A 23,777-nucleotide genomic window follows, 5' to 3' on the forward strand; every position below is an offset into this window, starting at 1 on the left:
GGGTAAACAAATGCAGCAGTGGTACTCACTAGACACTATGTTGAAAAATTAACTCTATAACACGTGGGTGGGGCCAGGAGGGAAAAACTAGGAGAGAGCAAGGCAAAGGGTGACACTATCCAAAAAGAAATGTACTCTTTATCTGACTTGTGTAACGGTAACCCTTCTGTATATCAATTTATCATAACAATATAAAAATCAAAAGAAGAAGAAGAAAACAGGGTCTGGGAAAGTGCCAAGTCTCATTCTGTCTGCAGAAGTCACAGATGCCAGACAAGGGAAGGCAGGCTAGAAAGCTGTCCATATGTGACTAGGCCTCCCTGGTCCACTCAGAGACCAGAAGAGGGGGCCTGTGAGCCAGAACAGATGGGAGGCACTGTCACCTGGGAAAAGCAAGGTCTGGAGGGCCTGTACACACTGGACACCCCAGCAGAGCCCAACATCTACAGGACCCAGACCGGGAGCAGACTGGACTTGAGCTACCATCCCAACAAGACCTCAGAGGAAGGACTGGCCCCCAAGAGATGCCTGTGCTATCTCCTGGCTGTTCCAAAGTCTCTGGCTCCTCTCAACGATCCTGAGATTTAGCAGAGGGTAGGAGGGAGATGCCAAGTCCTTGACAGAGAGCCCAGTCAATTTCCTGGAGCCTCAGCCCCCCTTGCCCTATCGCTATCTCGTCCGCACAGTTAAGTATTTGCTCTTTCAATTCTTCCTGGAAGGCTTCAAGCAGCATATTTGTTCAGGAGCTGAGAACAGCACCCCAGTCTTACAGAAGCAGAGTATTTAGGCAAATGCAAACATATGCTGAGTTCTTTTCTTAGTTACATTCTTGGCAAAGGAGCTATTTCACCAGGAGACAAAATAAGACTTGCAAAAGTTGTCCATTCCACCCCACCCCGGCCATGGAGCTGCTGACCCGTTCCCCCTCCTCTTCTACCAGGTAATGGAGCAGCTGCAGCTACAAAGGGACACTGGAGACACACCTAAGCAAGAACTGCTCTGGATCTTGACTGGTGGTGGTAGGAATCTGTACCTGTGCTAAAACTGTACAGGCATAAACCCACACCAACTCCATCTATTGGCTGCACCCAGGCCAAATCCTGTTCAACACTTAGACAAGGTACTGCCCTTGGAAAACTGGCACGAAGGGCACATGAGAACTCTGTGCTTTATTTCTGCTAATTGCATGTGATTTTCAGTCATCTCCAAGTAACTTTTTAAGCATGTGTGCCAGTGGTGGAGCTTGAGCTCAGGGCCTAAGTTCTGTCTTCGAGCTTTTATGCTCTACCACTTGAGCCACAGCACCACCTCTGGCATTTTGGTATTTAATTGGAGAAAAGTATCTCACCAACTTTCCATTCTGACTGGCTTTGAACCACTGTTCTCTAATCTCAGTCTCTTGAGTAGCTAGGATGACAGGCGTAAGCCACCAGCACCTGGCTTACAAGCAACTTTTTTGTTTTGTTTTTTGCCAGTCCTGGGGCTTGAACTCAGGGCCTGAGCACTGTCCCTGGCTTCTTTTTGCTCAAGGCTAGCACGCTACCACTTGAGTCACAGTACCACTTCTGGCTTTTTCTATATATGTGGTGCTGAGGAATCGAACCCAGGGCTTTATGTATACGAGGCGAGCACTCTACCACTAGGCCATACTCCCAACCCCCCAAGCAACTTCTTAAATGAAAAATGTAGAGACTATTTTATCTTAGCACTCAGGCTGATTTATCTATATGGATCCACCAGCAGCTAACATGATGCCATTTCTCCAAAGCCCTTTTAAAGGGATTTTTTTTCCTACAAGTAATTATGCTTGTTTTCTTATAAGAGATTTTTGAAGAAGGTATGTCCAATCATTCATAGTACCCTCAGCCCTAAAAACCCAGGCTGGCCTTGTGATCCTAAAGGCATCTCTTCTTAGACCTTTGCTCCAGCCTGAGACTTTGAAGCTGAGATTAGATAGAAGTGAGGTGAGACAAGGAATAGAGAAGGCTGGGCCAGCATGCGGCATGAGGATAATCTGTGGAGGAGAGACCTCCAGGTAAGCTCAAACTGGCAGCCTCCACCACTGCCTGTATGCAACTCCGGATCTCTGCCAATAGTTTATTAATATTTTATTGAAAATTCCATGATGATTCAAACTTCAGCTGTCATGATAAGGTGCTGTTGCTAGGCAACATTAGTGCCTGTCTAGGGATCTGGTTTTATAGCTCTTCTCCCACTCACAGAACTCAAGGTTGGGCCCTACAATCCTGAGGCCCATTCGGCTTGGACCAGCAAGCATCGACCCAAGCTTTGCCAGCTCTCCAGTAAGACCTGTTTTGAGTTGCCAATTCCCGGACATCCCTACACCCCAGCCCCCCAAAGTAGCCTCCAACTCACCCCCCACTCACCATACTCGCTGTCGTAGAACATGACGAACTTCTGCCAGCGCAGCTCTGTCACCAACCTGAGCATGACGTCATTGAGGCGGACAGGAGGCCTTGAAGCCAACGTGTAGGCCTCACCATCAGGGCTGGGGTTCAGATGACAGGCAGTACGTGGTGACCCCCCAGGGTTGCGCTGGACGAAGAGGTGTGGGATATGCATGGCATCTGTAAGGGATTGCAAGGCATTGGCAGAAGCACAGCCAGTAGATGTCACCAAGGCCAAAATCCCCTGTGTCATGAGGTCACAGGCTGCAAAGAGAAGGAAGAGAGTAGGAAAGGTCAATGTCCAACAGTGCTCAGTGCCCAGGCTCTAGCTCATACAGCCCAGCTACCAGCTCAGGCCCGGGGCCCTGAAATGCTGCCTCCTTCCAAGGACAATAACTCATCTCAAGCAGGCCAGTGGCTCTTCATGAGCATCTCACTGATGCCCCTGCGAAGCTTCCAATGGGACACTCCAGTGCTGGTATAACACACTGGGAGATGGACACTGAAAGTGTACCAACCATTTTCCCCAGGCCATTCAAACAAGAATGGCAAAGCAGGGATCTCTCCATCAAATCTAATTGACTCTCCCAGCAAGGCTCCAAACTAGCTACAAACTAGCCATCCTGATTCCCATTAGAGATCATGACTCTCCCTTTAAGAGCCAAAAAAATCTCATTATGAGGAATGCATACATCCTCACTGCCTAGCCACAAGCCCAGGACATACTAAATGGTCTACAGTTGTTGGCTGGACTGGGTTGACTGGTACTGAAAAGGAGAAGGCTGTCATGAAGTCAAAGGACTCAGGTTGTGGGCAAATTACATATACATACTTCTCATTTATTCTTTAAAAAGCAGAGCAGGGCACTGGTGTCTCATGCCTGTAATCTTAGTTCCTCAGGAGGCTGAGGATCACAGTTCAAAGTTAGCCTAGACAGGAAAGTCCATGAGATGCTTATCTCCAATTTACCACCAAAATGCTAGAAGTATAAGTATTGTTCGAGTGGTACAGTGCCAGCCTTGACCACCAAAACTCAGGGGCAGTGCCCATGCCTTGAATTCAAGTCCCAGGACTGGCACCAAAAAGAGCAGGAATTTGCCAGGCACCCCTGGCTTACACCTATAGTCCTAGCTGTTAAGGAGACTGAGATGTGAGAATTGCTGTTCAAAGCCAGCCCAGGAAGAAAAGTCTATGAGACTCATGTCTCCAGTTAACCACCCAGAAGCCCAAAGTGAAGCTGTAGCTCAAGTGGTAGAGTACCAGTCTTGAGCAAAAAAGCTAAGGGACAGAGCCCAGGCTCTGAGTTCAAAAACGGAATCTACATCTTCTAACCAAGCATACTAGAATTCTACATGAAAATGCTGGGTAAACCCCAGAGGAAGTGCTTGGTCCCAAGCCTGGGATTGTTCAACACCCGGGGCCTGATTGACAGTCACTGAAGCTGGGAGGAGAAACACTAAGGAGCCACCAGTAGTCATTTCAGGGGCTTACAAACTCAGGTCTCAACTTTTGAAGTCATCCAGCAGCCAATAGGGGACGTGCCTGTAGCCCCACACTCATGCCTTTTGGGGGACATCATTAGGTCAGCTAATAGAAAGCTATACCTCCCCACACCCAACCCCATGCCAGTTTTGAAGCAAACATTTCTTTTTCCCCCTCCCTTTATTGTCAAAGTGAAGTACAGAGGGGTTACAGTTTCATATGTAAGAGAGTGAATACATTTTTTGTTCAACTTCTTACCTCCTCCCTCATTCTCCCCCCCCTTCCCTCTACCCCCACGAGTTACACAGTGGGTTTTACACCAAATGGACTTGTAAGTATTGCTTTTGGTATAATTTGTCTTTTTATCCTTTGTCTCGCGATTTTGATATTCCTTTTCCATTCCCTAGTTCTAATATACAGTATTAGAACAGTATTATTTATACAGTATCTGGGGTACTCAGATGAGATACAGTGATAGCAGGGAGTACAACCACAGTAAGGGAATATGAGAGAAACAAAAAAAGGTATGGCTTCACAGGGCATGTTGAAAATAATTACAACAATAATGTAACACTCTTTTCCATAACATGGAGGTCATTTTACTTAGCATCATCTTATGTGATCATAAGGGTATAGCTATTAGGCTATTGTGATCCTCTGCTGTGACTAGCCTAAACCTGTGCTAATTATTCCCTATGAGGGAAACAATAGAGTCCATGTTTCTTTAGGTCTGGCTCACTTCACTTAGTATAATTTTTTCCAAGTCCTTCCATTTCCTTACGAATGGGGCAATATCATTCTTTCTGATAGAGGCATAGAATTCCACACCCAACCCCATGCCAGTTTTGAAGCACACATTTCTTACGAATGTTCTGTGCAATGTCAGGAATGTGGGAAAGCAGCTGCGATTTCAAAACACAGCCTGTGAATGGCAGTGGCCATCTGCCACACACAGCAGACTTTGAACAACTTTGACAATGAGGTTCCTTGGGCAGGAGTTCCTGCGTTTATGTAATGCCTCTGACAAAGCTGGGGAAGGAGGTGAAGAACAAGAGAGCCTGCATCAAGAAAGACATGAAAGCCAGGCTCTGGTAGCTCACACCTGTAATCATAGATACTCAGGAGGCTGAGATCAGAGAATCACAACTCAAAGCCAGACCGGGCAGGAAAGTCCATGAGACTCTTATCTCCAATCATAACTACCCAAAAAAGCTGGAGGTGGATCTGTGACTCAAGTGGTTGAGTACTAGCCTTGAACACAAAAGCTCAGGGACAGCACCTATACCCTGAGTTCAAGGCCCAAGGCAGGAGGGGGAGAAGGAGAAGGGGGAAGAGGAAGAGAGGAGGAAGGGGGAAGAGGAAGAGAGGAGGAAGGGGGAGGAGGAGGAAGAGGAGAAGGAGGAGGAGGAGGAGGAGGAGGGGGAGGAGGAGGAGGAAGAGGGGGAGGAGGAGCAGGAGGAGCAGGAGGAGCAGGAGGAGCAGGAGGCAGCCAGAGGCTGGGAAGGTAAGGAAGAGGGCCCTTCACCCTGGGAGCACCAAAAGCAGGGGCTTCCCATGCCAGAAGAGTACCTTGCACCTTCAGGAGCACTATGAGTAACATCTCAAATCCCCCACTGTTCCTCTGTGGTATTCTCACCCCTCAGCCCCATGACATAATGAAGTCTCTAGGAACTCTCAGACCACCAAAACACTCAGCCAGCTTCACAGAAACACAATCATACCTGCCTGTCTAAAAGCCCTCAGCAGTGTAAAGAGCCTTGAAGGAGTTCCGACTCCTTAATTTTGCAGGCCTTCCCATCCCTGCCCCTCACCACAGTCCTGCCTGCACCCCCTTCTCCCTTGGCCCAGGACTTAATTCTGCAATTCACATACTCATTCTTGCTTTGGGATTCAGATTCTACTTCTCCAGGCAGGCTAAGGGTTGCTTAATGAAAACTATCCACACTGCCCAACATGGCAGCACACATTGCCAGATGACTCTGACCATTCCATTCAACCTCAAGCTCGAGGAAGACAGAGGTGGCATCTGTTGTGCAGCGTGTCCCTCCCCAGACACACACTGGCCAGCACACAATAAGCAGTAGACACCCCTGAAAGGGGTGCCCAAGGCTCTGGCATTTTCATGTAACCCCTGGTCTAAAGCTTCTGTCTTAGTACCTTCGAGATGGCAGGAAGGAGGCTAGACCCAAAGCCATGCAGAGGGTGCTTAGCAGGACTCTGAGAATATCACAAATGCAAATAGGTGAGTGGTTATGAGAGTGCTCCACTTGCAGAGCACATGCAGCCTTTGAAATGCCTCACAAAGGCACCACAATAACACAGGAAAGCGGGAAAGCGCTAGTCATCAAAAGCCATGCAAAAATAAGACAAAATTCTATGTTTTTCTATGGTATCAATTAAATGAAATTCAACATGCATGAAAGAAAGACGAGGAGGAAATAATACAAAATGTTAAAAGTGACTGTCCTTCAGAAGAAGCCTAGAAATGGTTTTCCTTCTTCTCTATACTTTGCCAAAATTAGGTGACATGAATAGGTAAAAAATATCTTCCTTAAAAAAATATCTTCCAATAGATAAGCAGGAGGCTATGGAAGAGGGGGAACCATGGTATGAGAAATTCCTCAGGGGCAAACTATGTCAAATATTTGATATATGTGAATTCAGGCAACCCCCAGGGCAACATGTAGAGAATAGTCCATTGCATCCTCCTCCCAGATAATGAAATGTGAAATCACTCAACCATCAAGGGACAAGAGCAGGAGTGAGATCCTTCCCCATCTCTGACCATGTTGCCACAGGAATGTGAAAAATGGTTCTGAGAGGTGGTCAAGCAAGAAAACCAATACACAACATTATCAGCTCACCCTGACTGCAACTTGACAGAAAGCATATCTATAGGAAAAAGGCAAGGAAAGAAAAGGAGGGAGGGAGGGAGGGAGGGAGGGAGGGAGGGAGGGAGGGAGGGAGGGAGGGAGGGAGGGAGGGAGGGAGGGAGGGAGGGAAGGCCAAATTTTAAAAGGAAATCTTGTTTGGAGGGAGGTGTTTTCAGGTCCCAGGGTTTGAACTTAGGGCCAAGGCACTGTCCTTAAGCTTTTCTTGCTGAAGGCTAGTGCCCTACCACTTGAGCCACTTCTGGCTTTTTTTTTCAATAGTTACTTGGAGATAAGAGTCCCAAGGACTTTCCTATCCATGCTGGCTTTGAACCATGATCATCAGATCTCAGCCTCCTGAATAGCTAGGATTACAGCCACCAGCAGCTAGCTTTAAAAGCAATCTTTTAAAATAAAGTGAACATCACTGGGTCAGAAACAATCCAAAGGATTCAGGCCCTCAGCTGTAGAAGGCTGAGGATGCCAGAGGAAGAGCCCTCCCTCAATGTCAATCAACTTGGCTCTTGTTACTCACCTACCCAGCTCCCTCCCAAGTTGACATTGATTTCTGATGGGAAATCTTATCCCCAGCTTCCTCATCTGAGCACACACGCCACTGTACACTGAGAACTGGCTCCTGCCCCCGTATGTGTTTCGCGCATACACATGGCCCACCCACCAGCCTCTGCCATAGTCACTCAGGATACACAGAGATAGACACCACAATTTGGTGTGAGGAAAGAGAGAGGAAGTTTCCAGAAGTACAGAAAGGAGTATACTGGTGATTGGCATCAGGACATCAAAGGAAGAAAATTATGTCAACCAGAAGATATGATGGGACAGTATGACAAAGACCCAGGTGCTACCTGCTACCTCACCAGAATCTCACAGACTCAAGTTCCAAATTTGCTCTTCTAGCCAGCAGCCATGTGACCATATGCATGGATCCCTTCAGATCCCCAGCCTTCTATTCAACAGGAATCAGAATTTCTGCCCAGCAGAGCCATGGCAGGATTGACTTAGAACAGGAGTCCAAGTGCCAATGTCTGGCTGAGCACAGAAAGATGCCAAACTGATGTCACTTTCCTGCCCTGTGCAGAGATGCTCCCAAGTCACACCTGTGATCTCAGGAAGGCTCAGTCATCATACTTCTCTTTCCCAGTCCTCCAGCTGACAGCCCTGTAAGGGAGGTGGGCGTGGAGCCATCACTGGCCCACCCCCTTCTGCAGCCACCTGCAGCACCGCAGGCACTCGGTCTTGGGGAATAGGGTGGATAATTAAGGCTGGAAGTCTCTCCCAGGCGCTAATGGAGAGACCCAATGCGAGTCAATTTTCAATCCACTGTGAATGGCCTGCTAATTGGGGCACTATTGAAATGATGATTATTTAGAAGCTTCTAACATAAAAATAATAAGATCAAAATACATCAGATCAAAGCCAAATCAGCTATTAGCCTAATCGAGGTTGTGTGAGATGAGACCTTATACAACTCAACTCGTGTCCTGGTTGTGGTAAGAAATTCGGGTCTGAGACAGCTGTGGACCACACTGTTCGATATCAGGCAAGGAGCCAATCCTCTGCAGGACTCTCTCTCTCTCTCTCTCTCTCTCTCTCTCTCTCTCTCTCTCTCTCTCTCTCTCTCTCTCTCTCCCTCCTTCCCTCCCTCCCTCCCTCCCTCCCTCCTTCCCTCCTCTCCTCTCCTCTTGGCAACCTGGCAGAGCTATTCTCTCACTCTTTCTGTCTTGTCTTTCTGTCTCTTTGCCTCTGTGTGTCTGTCTGTCTGTCTGTCCATGAGTGTTTCTTCTCTCCATTTGGCAGAACTGTTCTCTCTGTCTTGTCTTTTTATCCGTCTGTCCATCACTCTATTTGTCATCTGCTGTCTGTCTGTATGAGTGTTTCTTCCTTCCCTCCATTTGGCAGCACTGTTCTCACTGTATTATCTTTTTTGTCTCTGTGTGTGAAGGCATGTGTGTCTGTCTGTCTACCTGTTGCCTATCTGTCTGTCTGTCTGTTTCTTCCTTCCCTCCATTTGGCAGGGCTGTTCTCACTGTCTTGTCTTTTTTGTCTGTGTGTGTGTGTGTGTGTGTGTGTGTGTGTGTGTGTCTGTCACCTGTCTGTCTGTCTGTCTGTTTCTCCCTTCCCTCCATTTGGCAGGGCTGTTTCTCACACTCCATGAAAGTCTTTCTGTGAACACTGCTGGCCTGTTATATAGGAGTTCAGAAATCAAGGTTCCATGGCTTGGAGTTTAGAGTCATTTCCAGAGCTCTCGGAAGATACCAGCTTTCGGTTATCCTTTGCCTCCAATACCATATGATCATAAAGCTGACTTCTCCCTTAATTAGAAGGCAGGTTAATAAGGATTCACTAACACAATTTATCAAAGGAAGATGGAAGTACAGATGAACACTAATACCCAACTCAAACTTCTTTTCCAGAGATCTGGCCCAGGGACACAGAGGCATCCAGAAAGTTCTCTAAGCCATTCAAAAGTTCCTCCAAAACATGGAGGAAAGAGACAGTTCAGAGTGCAAAAGAACCAAGGGCTGAGGCAGTCAGACACAGTACTCCATCCACAATTGTTCTGGTCAGCTTCCTCTAGATGTTAGCATCTGCAACCTTGGAGTGAATATGGCAGGTGCAGTACTACTACCAGACAAGGCAAAGTCTCTGTAACTCTCAACCTGGTGGGATCTCTGCTCCCAGATGAGAAAAACCAAAAGCACTGCCACAGTTTGCTAAGTCACTTGTACCTCACTGTAGGTGGATGCCAGAGATAAGAAAACTTCCCTCCCACAGCAGTGAGGCCATTCTAGGCACTGATACTCTTCTCCATCCCCAAGGGTGTGTCTAGAAAATACCAGCAAAGGCCAGGAGAAGCAATAGCCAGTGAGCTTGTGGTAGGAGAGAACCACTGTTCTCCTGCCTGGACCTGATCATGATGACTATCAGGCCCCTTCCCCTCTGCCAGGCACCCTGGATGCCTCGTTCCCCAAGCACTGCACACATGCACCCCCTGAAAATAGAAGGAGATCCATCCATCTGTGTAGTCCCTGTTCCCTTAGCCAGCAGTCCACATGAACTGGCCTCTGGGTACTATCTTAAAGAATAGACTGCTTCCCACTGGGCCATGCAGGGATGGCCTCTACCTGAAGGAGAAGCAGCTGGGAATGGGTGTTTCACCTTAAGAGCCTGGCCAGGCTCTGCAGGCAGCAGAAGGCAGAAGAGAACTCTGAGCAGATCCAGGCTCAGCCCTAATACTCAGTAATATGCTCTCTCCCTGAGGGAGCTCAGGGCCTCTGCCTGCCCTGAGGCTGGCTCCAGAAGCTGGACTCCTGGGGCCTCCTGGGGCCTCCGGGAATCTTAACAGCCACAATCACCCACTTTTCCCCAGTCACCTTGTTATCTCTGCCCTGCCTTTCCTCCTTTAAACCAGCTCTGGCTTTATGAATATTTGAATTCTAATAGCTAATGCTTTAAATTAAGGTAGCATTTATAAATACTTAATGGCCAATGAATAATTGACCAAATTTAGTATTGTCATAACTCATAGTAAATTATTGATCTATGGAGAATAAATATTTTTTCATCTTTTATTAAGACATGTAAAGGGTAAACAAAAATCATGGGATGGGTGGACAGAGGCAGCAGAGCTGTAAAAGGCCAGCAGGGCCATGTGTGGCAACCTCACACCTGTCATCCAAGCACCTGAGGAGGCTGAACTCTGAGGACTGCAGTCTGAAGCCAACCTAGGCAGGAAAGTCCATGAGACTCTTATCTCCAATTAACCACCAAACGAAAGAAACAAGCTGGAAGTGGAGCTGTGGCTCAAGTGGTAGAATGCTAGCCTTGAGTAAAAATGCTTGAGAACGGTGCCCAAGCCCTGAGTTCAAGTCCCAGAAACAGAAAAAATTTTAAAAAGCCAACATGGATCCCTTGCCCTGGAGTACATGACCCCCCGCCCCCAACCAATTGCTCCCTTGGGAAGACACCTCTATCCTGAGCACACTGGACAAGGATAAGCAACCTATTAACCACTGGCTTCTGTCCCTCCTACTTTATGGAGATCCGTAAGTCCTCACTCCTGCCTTCCCTCACTCCTTCCCTCTCTCATTCCTGCCCTGTTGACACTACCCTGCCCTCTTGTCCCTGCTTCCTCTGTGGTCACGACTAGAGTAACTTTACTTCTGGTCCTGTCACACCCCTCCCCATCTTTCTCCATTGTTACAGATGTTTTTGTGGTACTATAGTTTGAACTCAGAGCCTCAAGGTTGCTAGACAAGTTGGCTACCACTTGAACTATACGCCAACCCTTCTGGTTTTGGTTTTGGTTTTGGTTGGTCATGGGATTTGAACCCAGGGCCTAGGTGCTGTCCCTGAGCTTTTTTGCTCCAGGCTAGTGCTCTACCACTTTGAGCCACAGCTCTACTTCTGGCTTGTTTGTGGTTAATTGGAGATAAGAGTTTCATATACTTTCCTGCCTAAGCTAGCTTCAAACTGCAATCCTCAGATCTCAACCTCCTGAGAAGCTAGGATTACAGTTGTGAACCACTGGCAACTCTGCTTGTTTTTTTTTCTTTCTGAGACAATCACAACACTACTATTGCCCAAGCTAGCCTCCAACTCTCAATGCTCCTCCTGCCTCAGCATCCTGCTAGCACTCCCCTTCTCTTTCATTCTATAGCACAAGTGGTATAACCCAGGGTCAACCCTGGTGGTGGCTACCCACCCACCTTTGCGAGAATGGCTGATCTCTGACTGTTTGGTAACCATGAAAGGCTGTGGTTACCAATCTCTGTGGGGCTCCCCACCCATTCGTCATCTTGCCACTTTCTCCACCACTTCCCTTGTGTTCTCAAACCTCCTAGGCTTCTGCCACAAAGTGAACTAATGGCCTTGTGTCACTATTTACACATAAACCCTAAGTGTGATCACAAGGTAATTCAGGAGTCCACCTTAAGATTGTCAAATTCACGCTGGGCTCATACCTGTGATCCTAGCTACACAATAGGCTGAGATCTAAGGATCACATTTTGATGCCATCCAAGGCAGAAAATTCTGTAAGACTCTTATTTCCAATGAACCACCAAAAAAATCGGAAGTGGAACTGTGGCTCAAGTGGTAGAGTGCTAGCCTTATGCGAAATAGCTCACGGACGCACTGAGGCCCCAAGTTCAAGCCCTCGGACTAGCACAAAAGAAAAAGAAAGATCATCAGACTCACCTGCATTTGTATGAAACATTGGAGAAGAAATGAAGTTTCTCCCTCTAAAGTTGCTCCCTGCTCTGGTACTCCCCAGGCCTCATCTCTGGCCTTTCTTTTCCCCTACCAATCCATTATTTGAATCCTTCACATGCGTTAGGAGCCTTCCTTGTGTATTTGCTTTGGGACATTAATACCTGGCCCTGATGGGGCTTCCACAATTACCATTCCAGCCCAGCCCATGACCCTCCTGTGAGTTCCCTGCCCCTGCCCAACCAATCACTCCCTGATATTGCCATCTGCTCAGTTTATCTTCTGCTCAAAACTCACACCATAAAGCTCCAGGCTGTGTATTGGTTCTTCTGCCCTCCAATCTCAAGAAAGTGGAATTCTAACCCACTCACATGTTCTTTTTTTTTTTTGGAGGGGGGGACCAATACTAGGACTTGAACTCAAGGCCTGGGCACTCTTGTTTAGCTTTCTCACTCAAGGCTGGAGTTCTACCACTTGAGCCACAGCTCCACTTCAGGATTTTTGGTGGTTAATTGGAGACAAGAGTCTCATAGACTTTTCTGTCCAGGCTAGCGTCAAATCGCAATTTTCATATCTGAAGTCTCTGGAGTACCTATAGGTGTGAGCCACCAGCACCTGTCTTTACCTTTCTCTGTCCTGTCCCACTGCACCCAAGCCATCAGCAAGTCATGGATGTTCTATCTCTGAAATACACCTTGAATCTATCAACTTTTCTCCGTTTTGCTGTCATCACCTGGTCCAAACCATTATGACCTCCCTCACATCCTCCAACAGACCCCCTGCCCTTGCTCCAAAGCGGCAACCTGACTGTGCTATCCCTCCTTGAAACTACATTTGCTGCCAGGTGCCAGTGGCTCACGCTGTATCCCTAGCTACTCAGGAAGCTGAAATCTGAGGATCACAGTTCAAATCAAGCCTAGACAGGCAAGTCACTGAGACTTATCTCCAATTAATCACACACACAGAGAGATAGAGAGAGAGAGAGAGAAGCTAGAAGTGAAAGTATGGCTCAAGCAGTAGAGTGCTAGCCTTGACCACAAAAGCTAAGGGACAGTGCCCAGACCCTGAGTTCAAACCCCGTGACTGGAAAAAAGAAAAACAAAAAACACTTCCCAATGTCCCCAAGTCCTTAAAACAAAATGATATCCCCTTAATCAGATCCCCAAGGCCCTTAATGCTTATGTCTCCTGAACAGAAAACCTATATCCACAACCTGGAGAAGAAGAGTCACTACCACCCCTCCGGCAGTCCTGGGGCTTGAACTCAGGACCTGGAGGCTGTCCCTGAGCTTTTCTCTGTTCAAGACTAGCACTCTACCACTTGAGCCACAGCTCCACTTACAGCTTTTTAGTGGTTAAAAGTCTCACAGATATTCCTTTCCAGGCTGGCTTTGAACCATGATCCTCAGATCTCAGCCTCCTATGTAGCTGGGCTTATAGATGTGAGCCACCAGCGCCCGGCTTAGGAGTCACTTTCTTAAAGTTGATGCTCCCCTACTCTAAGGAAGGACTGTCTTGTAGCTGTAGGGGGGAGGCCAGTGGCCAGGGCCCAAGATATGACCTGGAGCTGGATGTCCCCACACCCTTCTGGCCAGAAGTTCAGCCCAGCCGGAGCAGGAGCGGCAGGGCTGGAGGATGCCCCAGGAGGTGGACTGTGGCCCAGGGCAGGTGGACAGTTGGCACAGGAGAGATGCACATTGCCCACCAAGAGGGTAGGAAAGAGTTGGCTGCACTATGGGGTCTCTGGGGCCTCATCCCTCTGCCAATTAATGAATCAAAACCGATTCCCTGCTCCCGCGGGTTGGAAATGCAGGGAGCACTGGGTGGGATGGGGCTCGCTTATTTATAGCTCTCTAGCTCCTCGTTAATGACTTTTACTGCTCTGCCAATGGAACGCCAGGCTCCCGGCTGGGATTCACTCTGAAGCCTGCACTCTGAAAGCCAAAATCAGGACAGCGCTGAGGCCCAGGTACATCTGCACAGCGCAGCCCTCAGAGAAGCTCGAAAGCAGCCAGCACAGGGCTTCCTACAGAATCTTCTGCACCCCAAGCCTCAAGGGCTCTTGGGGTTCCTTCTCAGCCCCTCAGGGAGGTCTCCTCACCATGCCTCTCCAGGCCTGCAACCCTACAGCCACCTCCTATGTCTCCCACCCAGAGAGACTGGTCTCTACAACACCCAGCGCTCTGTTCTCCAGCCCAATCTACAGACCCTGAAATAGTGGCCACCCCCACCCCCCACTGCTTGTGACAACCCTTACTGACAAAACTCCACACACATCAAGAAAGCAACAGTGTCTTTCCTAATCTCCACATACCCGACATACTCTGGTCCTGTCATTCTCATGCTGGTAACTAATCTCTGAGTCTGGACATGTTGGTTCTTTTCTCCTGAAATATTCTTCATCCTCTACATTGCCTTTCAAATTCCTACTCATCCCTTAAAACCACTCCTAAATGCCTCTTCCTCTACAGAACTGTCTGTGACTTCCCCTTTTGCTAGGCAAAGTTCACCATTAGTCATTCCTTTTCCTGCACATCCAAGAATATTTTGTCCAACCTACTTTTTTTTCTTTTTTATTATCCTTAAGTAGCTGTACAAAGGACTTGCCATTTAACAAGGCAGTCTGTGAATACAGTGTATCTTGACCAATGTCACCCCTTTCAACATTCTCACCCATCCCTCCCATACCTACCTTTTCCTATTTCCTCTTAATTTTATAGGATATATATTAGATTCTTGTCTGCATATTTCCTTCTCTTCCCTTCTTCATTCATCTATCCTTTCTGCCTGACCCCATCCCACCCCTTTTGAGTACCTTCTTCCTGGCGTTTTATTTTTCTGAACTTTGATTTTGGCTTTCTAAGGAATTATACAGTTTGAGATCTCCCTTGAATCTACCATATTTCAATTCATACATTTGTATACACTTGCATACCACCCAGGGTATTTATTTATGAGTTTGTAAGCTAAATCTAGCTACTACATATAGGGAAAACATGAGTCTTTTGTCTCTTTAGGTTTGACTTACTTCACTTAACATAATTTTTTCCAAGTCTTTCTTTACAAATGGTACAGCATTATTCCTTCTAGTGGATGAGTAAAATACCATGGTGTATATATGCCACCTTTTCTTGATCCATTTCTCCACTGAGGCGACTGGCCCAGCCTACTTTTATTGAGTGTGAATCATTGCATCATCACATGCTTGGTCTTTCCAGTCCAAGAAATGGCACTGAGGCTGTGGATTTCTGTATGTTCAGACTTGAGGCCTAATGTTCAAAGGGCACTGAAAGACTACATGAGTAAGGAAAAGCACAAATATATACATACTAAGGAAATTATCTGAAAGAAATACCAGTGCCACAAGGTAAACAATGAGCCCAGAAAATCAATGGGATGGGTTCAATAGAAGCAATGAAAAACTTTCTTGTTAAAGAACAAGTCTAACCTTGGGAAGCAAAGCAAGAAAAAAATAATCTCGAACTTGAAGGCCTCCTAGACCTAGCCTCAAATCCAGTTCCCATATGGATGAGCCGAGGAGCCCTTTGCAACTCATTCCATCTATTTTTGCCTGTAAGGAGCAATTTGTTACAGTTGAGAACCTCAGAAGGTAGCAGCAAGGAGTGAACAGAGCCAGATCTGGGGAAAGCTGGGGCCAGGGGCCCCACAGAGAGGTCACTGGGGTGAGAAGGTGATGGAGCCCCAGCAGCACATAAGGGCTCTGAGGAACTTAACCCTATCTACCGTGGGAACGGGAGCATTCCCCTCAAATGGGTGCTTTGAGTTCTATTCAGAGAAAAAGTGAGAAAGAAAGGACTGTGCCTGTGCTTTGAGTAGGGGGACCCCTGTTCCTCTAGGAAATAATGGGAGGGACCCAGCCACAAGGCACCATAAATTGCTACAACCAAGGCCCATCCATCTGATTGCTTTCAAGCTCATGGCCCACCTTAGAAGTGGTACTATACTTATTCTAAACAAAAGGAATAGAATAGAAATAGAAACAGAGACCCAAACTGAATTTGCCTCAAACCACATGGGAGCCAGGTTCAAACCCTCAGCTGCCCTTGATGTCAAAGTTAGGATCCTGACTCAGGAGAGAGACAGCTCTGTGTCCTTCAGTAGGCCCTGTAACCTTCACTGAGCCCCAGTCACCTAGGAGTAGGTAATCTTCTAAAGCAGTCAGGAGCAGAGGTGAGATAATTCCAGCAAGGAGCTTAGGACAGTGTTTGGTATATATGAAATGCTCCAAAAGGGATTGCCTTCGCATTGGCATTCGGCCTTCTCATTGGAGAGCCTGCTGAGAACTTAGGGTCAACTCCATTCACAAGTGAACATGAGTCAGCTTCACATTACTATAACCACATTTCTAAGGCAATTAGCTTATAAAGAGAAAGGGGTCACCTAGCTAGTTCATGTTTCTAAAAGAACTAGTTCAAGGACCGGCCGTGTTATATGAGGCCTCCTTATGGAAGGCACCATATGCAATGGTGGTAAGGGAATAACAGAGCGATCCACTTAGATGACAAGTCAGGCTAGCAGAAAGACACACTGAGAGACTATTGGGCCCCATAGTCCCCTTCAGGAGCATGACACAGACACCTAAGGGCCTCCCACTGGCCCCACTTCCTGAAGATGCATAACATTCCCTATTGGAAATGGTACTATTGTACTTGTAACGGGGTCCCCCCAAAAGAGGGGACCACAATGTAATGGGGTCGCTCTAAGAGTCCACCACTCAGAGACAGTCTGAAATAAAAAGATGGATTTATTGGTAAAGCAAAAAGTATACTGACCGGCCAGGGTCATGGCCCAGACTCGGGAGCTGGGACTGCGTGCCCCCGACCATGCTCGGTGTTGGGTCATAAAGGCAAATACCACATGGTCAAGCTTGCCACACGCAGGTGGCCAATGAGGTTACAACACTTACAGAGCATGCCAGGTCACACGCAGGTGGCCAATGGAGTTACAGTCTGCCTCATAGCAACTGTTTGAACCAACCTATCATTTAGTTAGACTTGGCGCACAGATTTGGCGGGGTTCACATGATGCAGTCCCATACACCTACTCATGGGAAGGCACAGGTTTAACCTTGAATGCTCCACTACTCAGGTGGTCAAGCAGTTTATACAACCTTATCACAGTGAAGGGGAACTTCCCTGGATAGGGTGGGGGAGATCTTAGCGAAGATGGAGTCGGCTTCTGCTCTCTTTAACTAATCTAAGATGGAGTCAATCTGATACCCCTCAACAGCCAATGATCGTGCTGACCAGATCTGACGTCCATATTACAGTACCACCATGGGAATTAATCCTCGACACATGGGCCTTTGGAAAACTATCCAAGTCCAAAGCACAGAAGTGTGGCTGAGCTGTGGGTCCGAAGTGGGTAGAGGCTATGGTTTATCAAAAAGAATACAGTTGTCTCAATTCCGCTGTGCCGGAAAGCCCAAGAAGTGCCTGGGAGCAACACCTCTCCTGATGTCACCAGATGATTCCTAGAGAATATCTACAGCACTCCAGAGACAGCTCAGGGATGCCTGCCCAGGAGATTCACTCGGCAGACCTTGTAGCAGCATGGTCTCCTAGCAACAGGCTGCTCAGAAGCCCCTGGACATCAGGGCTCAGGAACCAGAGCTGAGCTTAGATGCCCAAGGATAAATAACAGAATCTCCAGCCTCCAGCCCCACTCCTGCATTCACAGCCCATCCCACCCCACCCCAAGACAGTTCCAGTGACTACCTTTCAGTATCTCCTGCAGGATAACATGCCCAGATGCAAGACCTAAGCCCTAGCCCACGTACACCTTCCTAAGCCCCAGTGACCCTCACAGCTGGGGAACTCATCTCAGTCTCCTTTTTCATTTCAACCTGTGCCTTGGCCCCACCCACTCAGGGTTGAGAAGATTAACCAGGGACCAGGCATAGCAGTACATGCCTTTAATTCCAGTTACTTAGAAAGTGGAAATCAGGAAGCTTACACTCTGAAGCCAGCCCAGCCAAAAGCATAGGACCCTATCTAAAAGATAATCTAAAGATAAAAGGGTGGGTGGTGGACTTCACAAGTAGAGCTCCTGTCCTGCAAATACACGGCCCAGAGTTCAAAATCTGGTCCACCAGATACAGAATAGAGGAGGAGAAGGAGATAGAGGAGGAGGAGGAAAAGGAAGAGGAAGAAGAGGAGGAGGAGGAGGAGGAAAATGGGGAGGAGGAGGAGGAGGAGGAAGAGGAGGAGGAGGAGGAGGAAAAGAGAGGAGGAAGAGGAAGAAGAAGAAGAGGTGGAGGAAGAAGAGGAGAGAAAGAAGCTAAGTCAAGTCATCCACTTTTTTTGGCTCTCAATTCTTCAGAAATAGTCTTCTGACTCGCAGAACAACCCAGGGTCTTGGAGAGCCTGCTGGGTCAACCTGTCATTGCCTGCTGGAAACTCACTTCTCTGTCTACTCCAGGCCCCTATCACTCCAGACCCACACAAAATACCTCCTTCTCCTCATGGCCTTTTTCATCTTATCAGACAACAAAAGAACCTTCTCCTGCCATCCTCTGCTTTCACAACAGCAGCTCAAACAGTACTACTATTTACTCCTAGGTCCCTGTCATCCCTTGGACTGAACTCCGTAAAGGTCCCCTGTCCCTATCATGCAGCCTGGGCCCAGACACCCAGCAACTTCAGAGCGGCAGGAACAGCTGGACAATGCTGAGTGAATGTAATCTGGCCCTGGCCCAGGACAGAATTAGTGCTGTTGCTGGGGCAGCCTGAGACATTCTGCACCTAGCAGGCAAAAAACTTTAGGCAGTGATGATCACCATCCCAGGGGCCTGTCCCTGGGGTGAACATCCATGAGGACACCCACACACATGCTCTCCCTCTGCCCGACCAGGTTGGGTGTGAGTGGATATAGTCCTCTGCTCACTGACCTGTCACATGGGGAAAAGAATACTGGGACTAGCAGCCCTCCCAGTCAACAGGTCTAGGTCAAGAGAAGAATGCCAACCATTTGTTCCAACCCAGAGTAGCCCAGCTCATCCTCCTTGCTGAAGGAGTTATGCCCAGCCTCTAGACTAGAACTCAGGACTGCCAGCCTCATGGTAGCCCTAAAACAAGATTGGGGGAGGGGAACTGCAGTCTTTTCTTCAGGGACCATCACCAAATAGAGAGCAGAGGAGGAGGACAAGGACAAGGAGGAACAGGAGGGGAGAGTGGGAGGAGGAAGAAGGGGAAGAGGAGGAAGAAGAAGAGGAGAAGGAGGAGGAAGAGGAAAAGGAGGGAGGAGGAGGACATTAAACTAGGTTTCCCCTTCTCTCTAGGCTGCCACTAAGCCCCAGGTGGCGTCTCAACCAAGCCCAGCGAGATGACCAGTGAGAGGCACCCATGTTCCCTTTTCTCATCTGCATACTGTTCTTCCTCCGCCCTGGCAATATGACCTTCTTAGGTGAAGACAGGAGGGGAGGATCATGGGGCAGTGGGGACTGGAACTAATCCCAAACACTAAGTTTTCATCTGTCCTGTACAGTCTTCGTTGTTGTGGCCCTAGTGTTGGAGAGTTCCAGCAGGCTGTCAATGTACTTAATGGTCCCTAGCTCCATCTGAATAGATGATGAAGCAAGCAGTGATCCTGTAGATTGCTGAGGTGGCCCTTAAGTACAACCTCTGTCCATCTGCCCGAGGGCCCTCCCTATCCAGGAGGGAGGGTCAGTCCAGGCAAGGCAAGAGCACAGACTTGGCATCAGGAAGCCAAAGGCCCATCCCTGCTCTGTCACTGAGTGGCCAGCTGAGGCTGGCTCCAACATGTGTCCATGCTTTCTGTTGCAAACCAAAGCAAGAGCAAGGATTGTGGGGTCATAACACCCATATTAAATCCAAGCCTCTGGTACAACATACTCCTTGGATAAATTCTAAACCATTTCCATATGCAAAATCTCCACTTTATTGCCCTCATTCCTATTCTCAGCACCTTTGACACTGAAAGCTATACATAGAACACAAAGGGGACAATGAAGGCTGCTGTCTTCCCCGGGGGCTAGAACAGAAAAGACACAACAGTCTCTTCCTTGATGGGGACAAGGAAGGTGGGCCAGGCCAGTAGTGAGTCCAGGGCTTTGCACCAAACTTTCTGGATTCAAACCCCTTCTAGCTGCATGTGGTTTGGGGTAAGCCACAACCTTTTTGTACTTCACCCCAAAATAGGCTGGACCTCTTGGATACAGCAGGCTGCATATGACAGTCAGAGGCCAGAGTGAATTCCACACAGAGGACTAAGTACTAACCGGAACCAGCCCATGTGGCTGCCTTAGCCCAAGTGCCACAACTAGAAAAGACAAGCAGCCCAATCATGTCTAAAGCCAAGGGAGCCCAAAGCCAGCCAAGGGAACCATCCCCAGGTAGGATGCCCGGTTACTAAACTGCAGATGCAGGGATGCAGGCCTGGTGGGCTCCACCAGCTGCAGGAGCTTGGGCCTTGTTTTCTAACACTCCACCTTCTTCTGATGCTGGAGACAACATCTCATTTAGAAAAGGAAGGGGCAGCCTCACCTGCCATGTATCATCATATCATCATCATCTGAGAGGAATACTTGGAGTCTCTAAAGCTGGAGGAAAAAGAAAATGGTGGCACAGGGGTGGCCACGCCCCAAAGCCAGCTTCCTACCCCTTGGAGAAGTGCTGGTAAAAATCCTTGTGACTAAGACATGGCCAATACTTCTCTGAGTCCCAGCTAAGCCTTAGCTCGGGAGGTGACTGCATTGGGGATCTCTTGAGAAAGAGCCTAGCTGGCTCAGGGACATTCATTATCCATCTCAGGCCCCCAGGTGCTTGGAGCAGATGGGGGGTGGAGTCAGAACTCTCCAGCAGCCAGCAGGGATGAGAGGGGATCTTTGCCAGTGATAATGAAAATTTTCACAGTAGCAGATGCTTGGAAAAATTGAAAAACAATACAAGGAAATTCATAAAGCCAAGAAGAGCTGATCATCAAGTCTCCTTTTCCCATCCATGCCTCTCCTACCATAAGAGGATCAACTGGAAGCCATTTCCTCCTCAGCAGGTAATCAGCTGCCCCAAGAGCCCACTGTCACACTCCCCAAGCACCTGCTGTGTGCCTAGCAGGGAAAGAGAGAGGCACACTGAAAATACAAATGAAGCAGATCCTGCAGGGACTAGGGACAAGGCCCAGGGTCATGTCTGGCAATTGCAGTGGGGTAGGCCATTACAGACCTGGGGCTAGTATGGGAGCTTCTCAGAGGACAAGTGAGCATCCAGTGCAAGCAACTCACAGCACAGTGGCCTTCACAGGTCTGTAGCTAGACACTGAGGAAATGAAGCTGTAGCTCAAGTGGCAGAGTTTCAAACTTGAGAGAAAAAGCTAAGGGAATAGCACCAAGGCCCTGAGTTCAAGTCCCATTACTGGCATGCATGCATGCATGCATGCGCATGCGCACATGCGCACACACACACACACACACACACACACACACACAAATAGATACTACATTGGGGGCAAGTGGTGGGGCAGTGACAAAGTTTTTTTCTAGCCGGGCACTGGTAGCTCACACCTATAATCATAGCTACTCAGGAGGCTAAGATCTGTAGATTGCAATTCCAAGCCAGCAAGGGCAGGAAAGTCTATAAGACTCTTCCCTCCCCCCACCCCCACACTGGGACGCAGGCCTCTTCTTGTGTCAGTACCAAACTGTTTGTATTACTAGCTTTGCAATAGATTTTAAAGTTTGGTATTGATATTTCTTTTTTTTTTAATTTTTATTGTCAAACTGATGTACAGAGAGGTTACAGTTTCATACATTAGGCATTGGATACATTTCTTGTACTATTGGTTACCTCCTCCCTCATTCCCCCCTTCCCCCTCCCCCTTTCCCTTTGCCCCCCATGAGTTGTTCAGTTCATTTATACCAAACAGTTTTGCAAGTATTGCTTTTGTAGTTGTTTGTCTTTTTTACTCTGTGTCTCTCGATTTTGGTATTCCCTTTCAGTTTCCAAGTTCTAATACCAGTATACACGGTTTCCAATGTACTCAGATAAGATACAGAGATAGTGCAGGTACACCACAGGAAGGGGATACAAGAAGATCATCAATAATAGAAGCTACGGTTACACATAGCACGTTGAAAGTAGTTACAACAGTGATATAACAATCGTTTCCATAACACGGAGTTCATTTCACTTAGCATCATCTTATGTGTTCATAAGGGTATAGCTATTGGGCTCTTGTGATCCTCTGCTGTGACTTGCCTAAACCTGTGCTAATTATTCTCTATGAGGAATACCATAGAGCCCATGTTTCTTTGGGTCTGGCTCACTTCACTTAGTATAATTTTTTCCAAGTCCTTCCATTTCCTTACAAATGGGGCAATGTCATTCTTTCTGATAGAGGCATAAAATTCCATTGTGTATATGTACCACATTTTCCTGATCCATTCATCTACTGAGAGGCATCTGGGTTGGTTCCATATTTTAGCTATGACAAATTGTGCTGCGATGAACATTGTTGTGCTGGTGCCTTTAGTGTGTTCTTTGTGGTCTTTTGGGTAGATGCCCAAAAGTGGGACTGCTGGGTCATAAGGAAGCTCTATGTTTAGCCTTCTGAGGAATCTCCATACCACTTGCCAGAGTGGCTGAGCCAGTTTACATTCCCACCAACAATGAAGTAGGGTTCCCTTTTGGCCACATCCCCTCCAACAATTGTTATTGTTAGTTTTCTTGATATAGGACATTCTTACTGGGTGAAATGGAATCTCAATGTTGTTTTGATTTGATTTCTTTTATGGCCAGTGATGTAGAGCACTTTTTCATATGTATCTTGGCCATTCTCATTTCCTCATCAGAAAAGTTTCTTTTTAAGTCTTTAGCCCACTTGTTGAGGGGGCTATTGGTTCTTTGCGGTTTTGTTTTGGAGGAATGTAATTTTTTTAGTTCTGCATATATTTTAGAAATGAGGCCTTTGTCCATTGTATGGCTGGTAAAGATCTTTTCCCAATCTGTGGGCTTCCTGTTTATCTTGCAAGCTATGTCCTTTGCCCTGCAGAGGCTCTGCAGTTTGATGCAGTCCCATTTGTGCGTCCTTTCTTTGATTTGTAGCATTTCTGGGTCTTTGTTAAGGAAGTTCCGTCCTGTGCCAAGGAGCCCAAGTGTTTCTCCTACTCCTTCCTTTAGTGTTTTCAGGGTATCTGCTTTAATTTCGAGGTCTTTGATCCATTTGGAATGGATTTTGGTGCAGGGTGATATATAAGGATCTAGTTTTAGTTTGTTGTAAGTGTTGAACCAGTTTTGCCAGCACCATTTGTTAAAGAGGCTGTCTTTCTTCCAGACTATTTTTTTCTATAAGACTCTTATCTCCAATTAATCACAGAAAAAGCTGGAAGTGGTGCTGTGGCTCAAGAGGTAGAGTGCTAGCCTAGAGCAAAAAGAAGCCAGGGACAGTGCTCAGGCCCTGAGTCCATGCCCAAGACTGGCAACAAAAACAAAACAAATAAACAAAAGCAATTTAGGAACAGAGTTCCAGTCATAGGACTGGAAAAAAATTTCTTCCCAGAATCCCCTATTTTCCTCTTATCTCCACAGACCCCAGGGGCTGTGGGCCCCACTTAGGGAGATACCAACTGATACCACTGGTTGTAGCAATGTGACAGCTCTCTCCCTGCAGTCATCCAGGGCACTAACCCACCAAGATGAGTTTATCACAACACCCCAGCTCAGGACTCCCTCTCTCCTTCCTCACCACCCTTCAATAGCATCTCCTTCTCCACAAAATCCCCTGAGGCCTTCTCACCCCCACAGAACCCA

At 47.5% G+C, this 23,777-nt stretch overlaps 1 protein-coding gene across 1 annotated transcript in view; it reads right to left on the reverse strand.

Moving 5' to 3' along the window:
- Positions 1-23,777, reverse strand: part of Grid1 (glutamate ionotropic receptor delta type subunit 1) — a 749,173-nt gene that overhangs the window by 584,278 nt on the left and 141,118 nt on the right. The window contains exon 3 of the mRNA XM_048339184.1: positions 2,388-2,672. Within this exon, the coding sequence (XP_048195141.1) occupies positions 2,388-2,672 (285 nt within the window). The remainder of the gene's footprint in view (positions 1-2,387; positions 2,673-23,777) is intronic.

This window comes from Perognathus longimembris, chromosome 2 (genome assembly GCF_023159225.1).
Source record: "Perognathus longimembris pacificus isolate PPM17 chromosome 2, ASM2315922v1, whole genome shotgun sequence".
NCBI classification, from domain to species: Eukaryota; Metazoa; Chordata; class Mammalia; order Rodentia; family Heteromyidae; genus Perognathus; species Perognathus longimembris.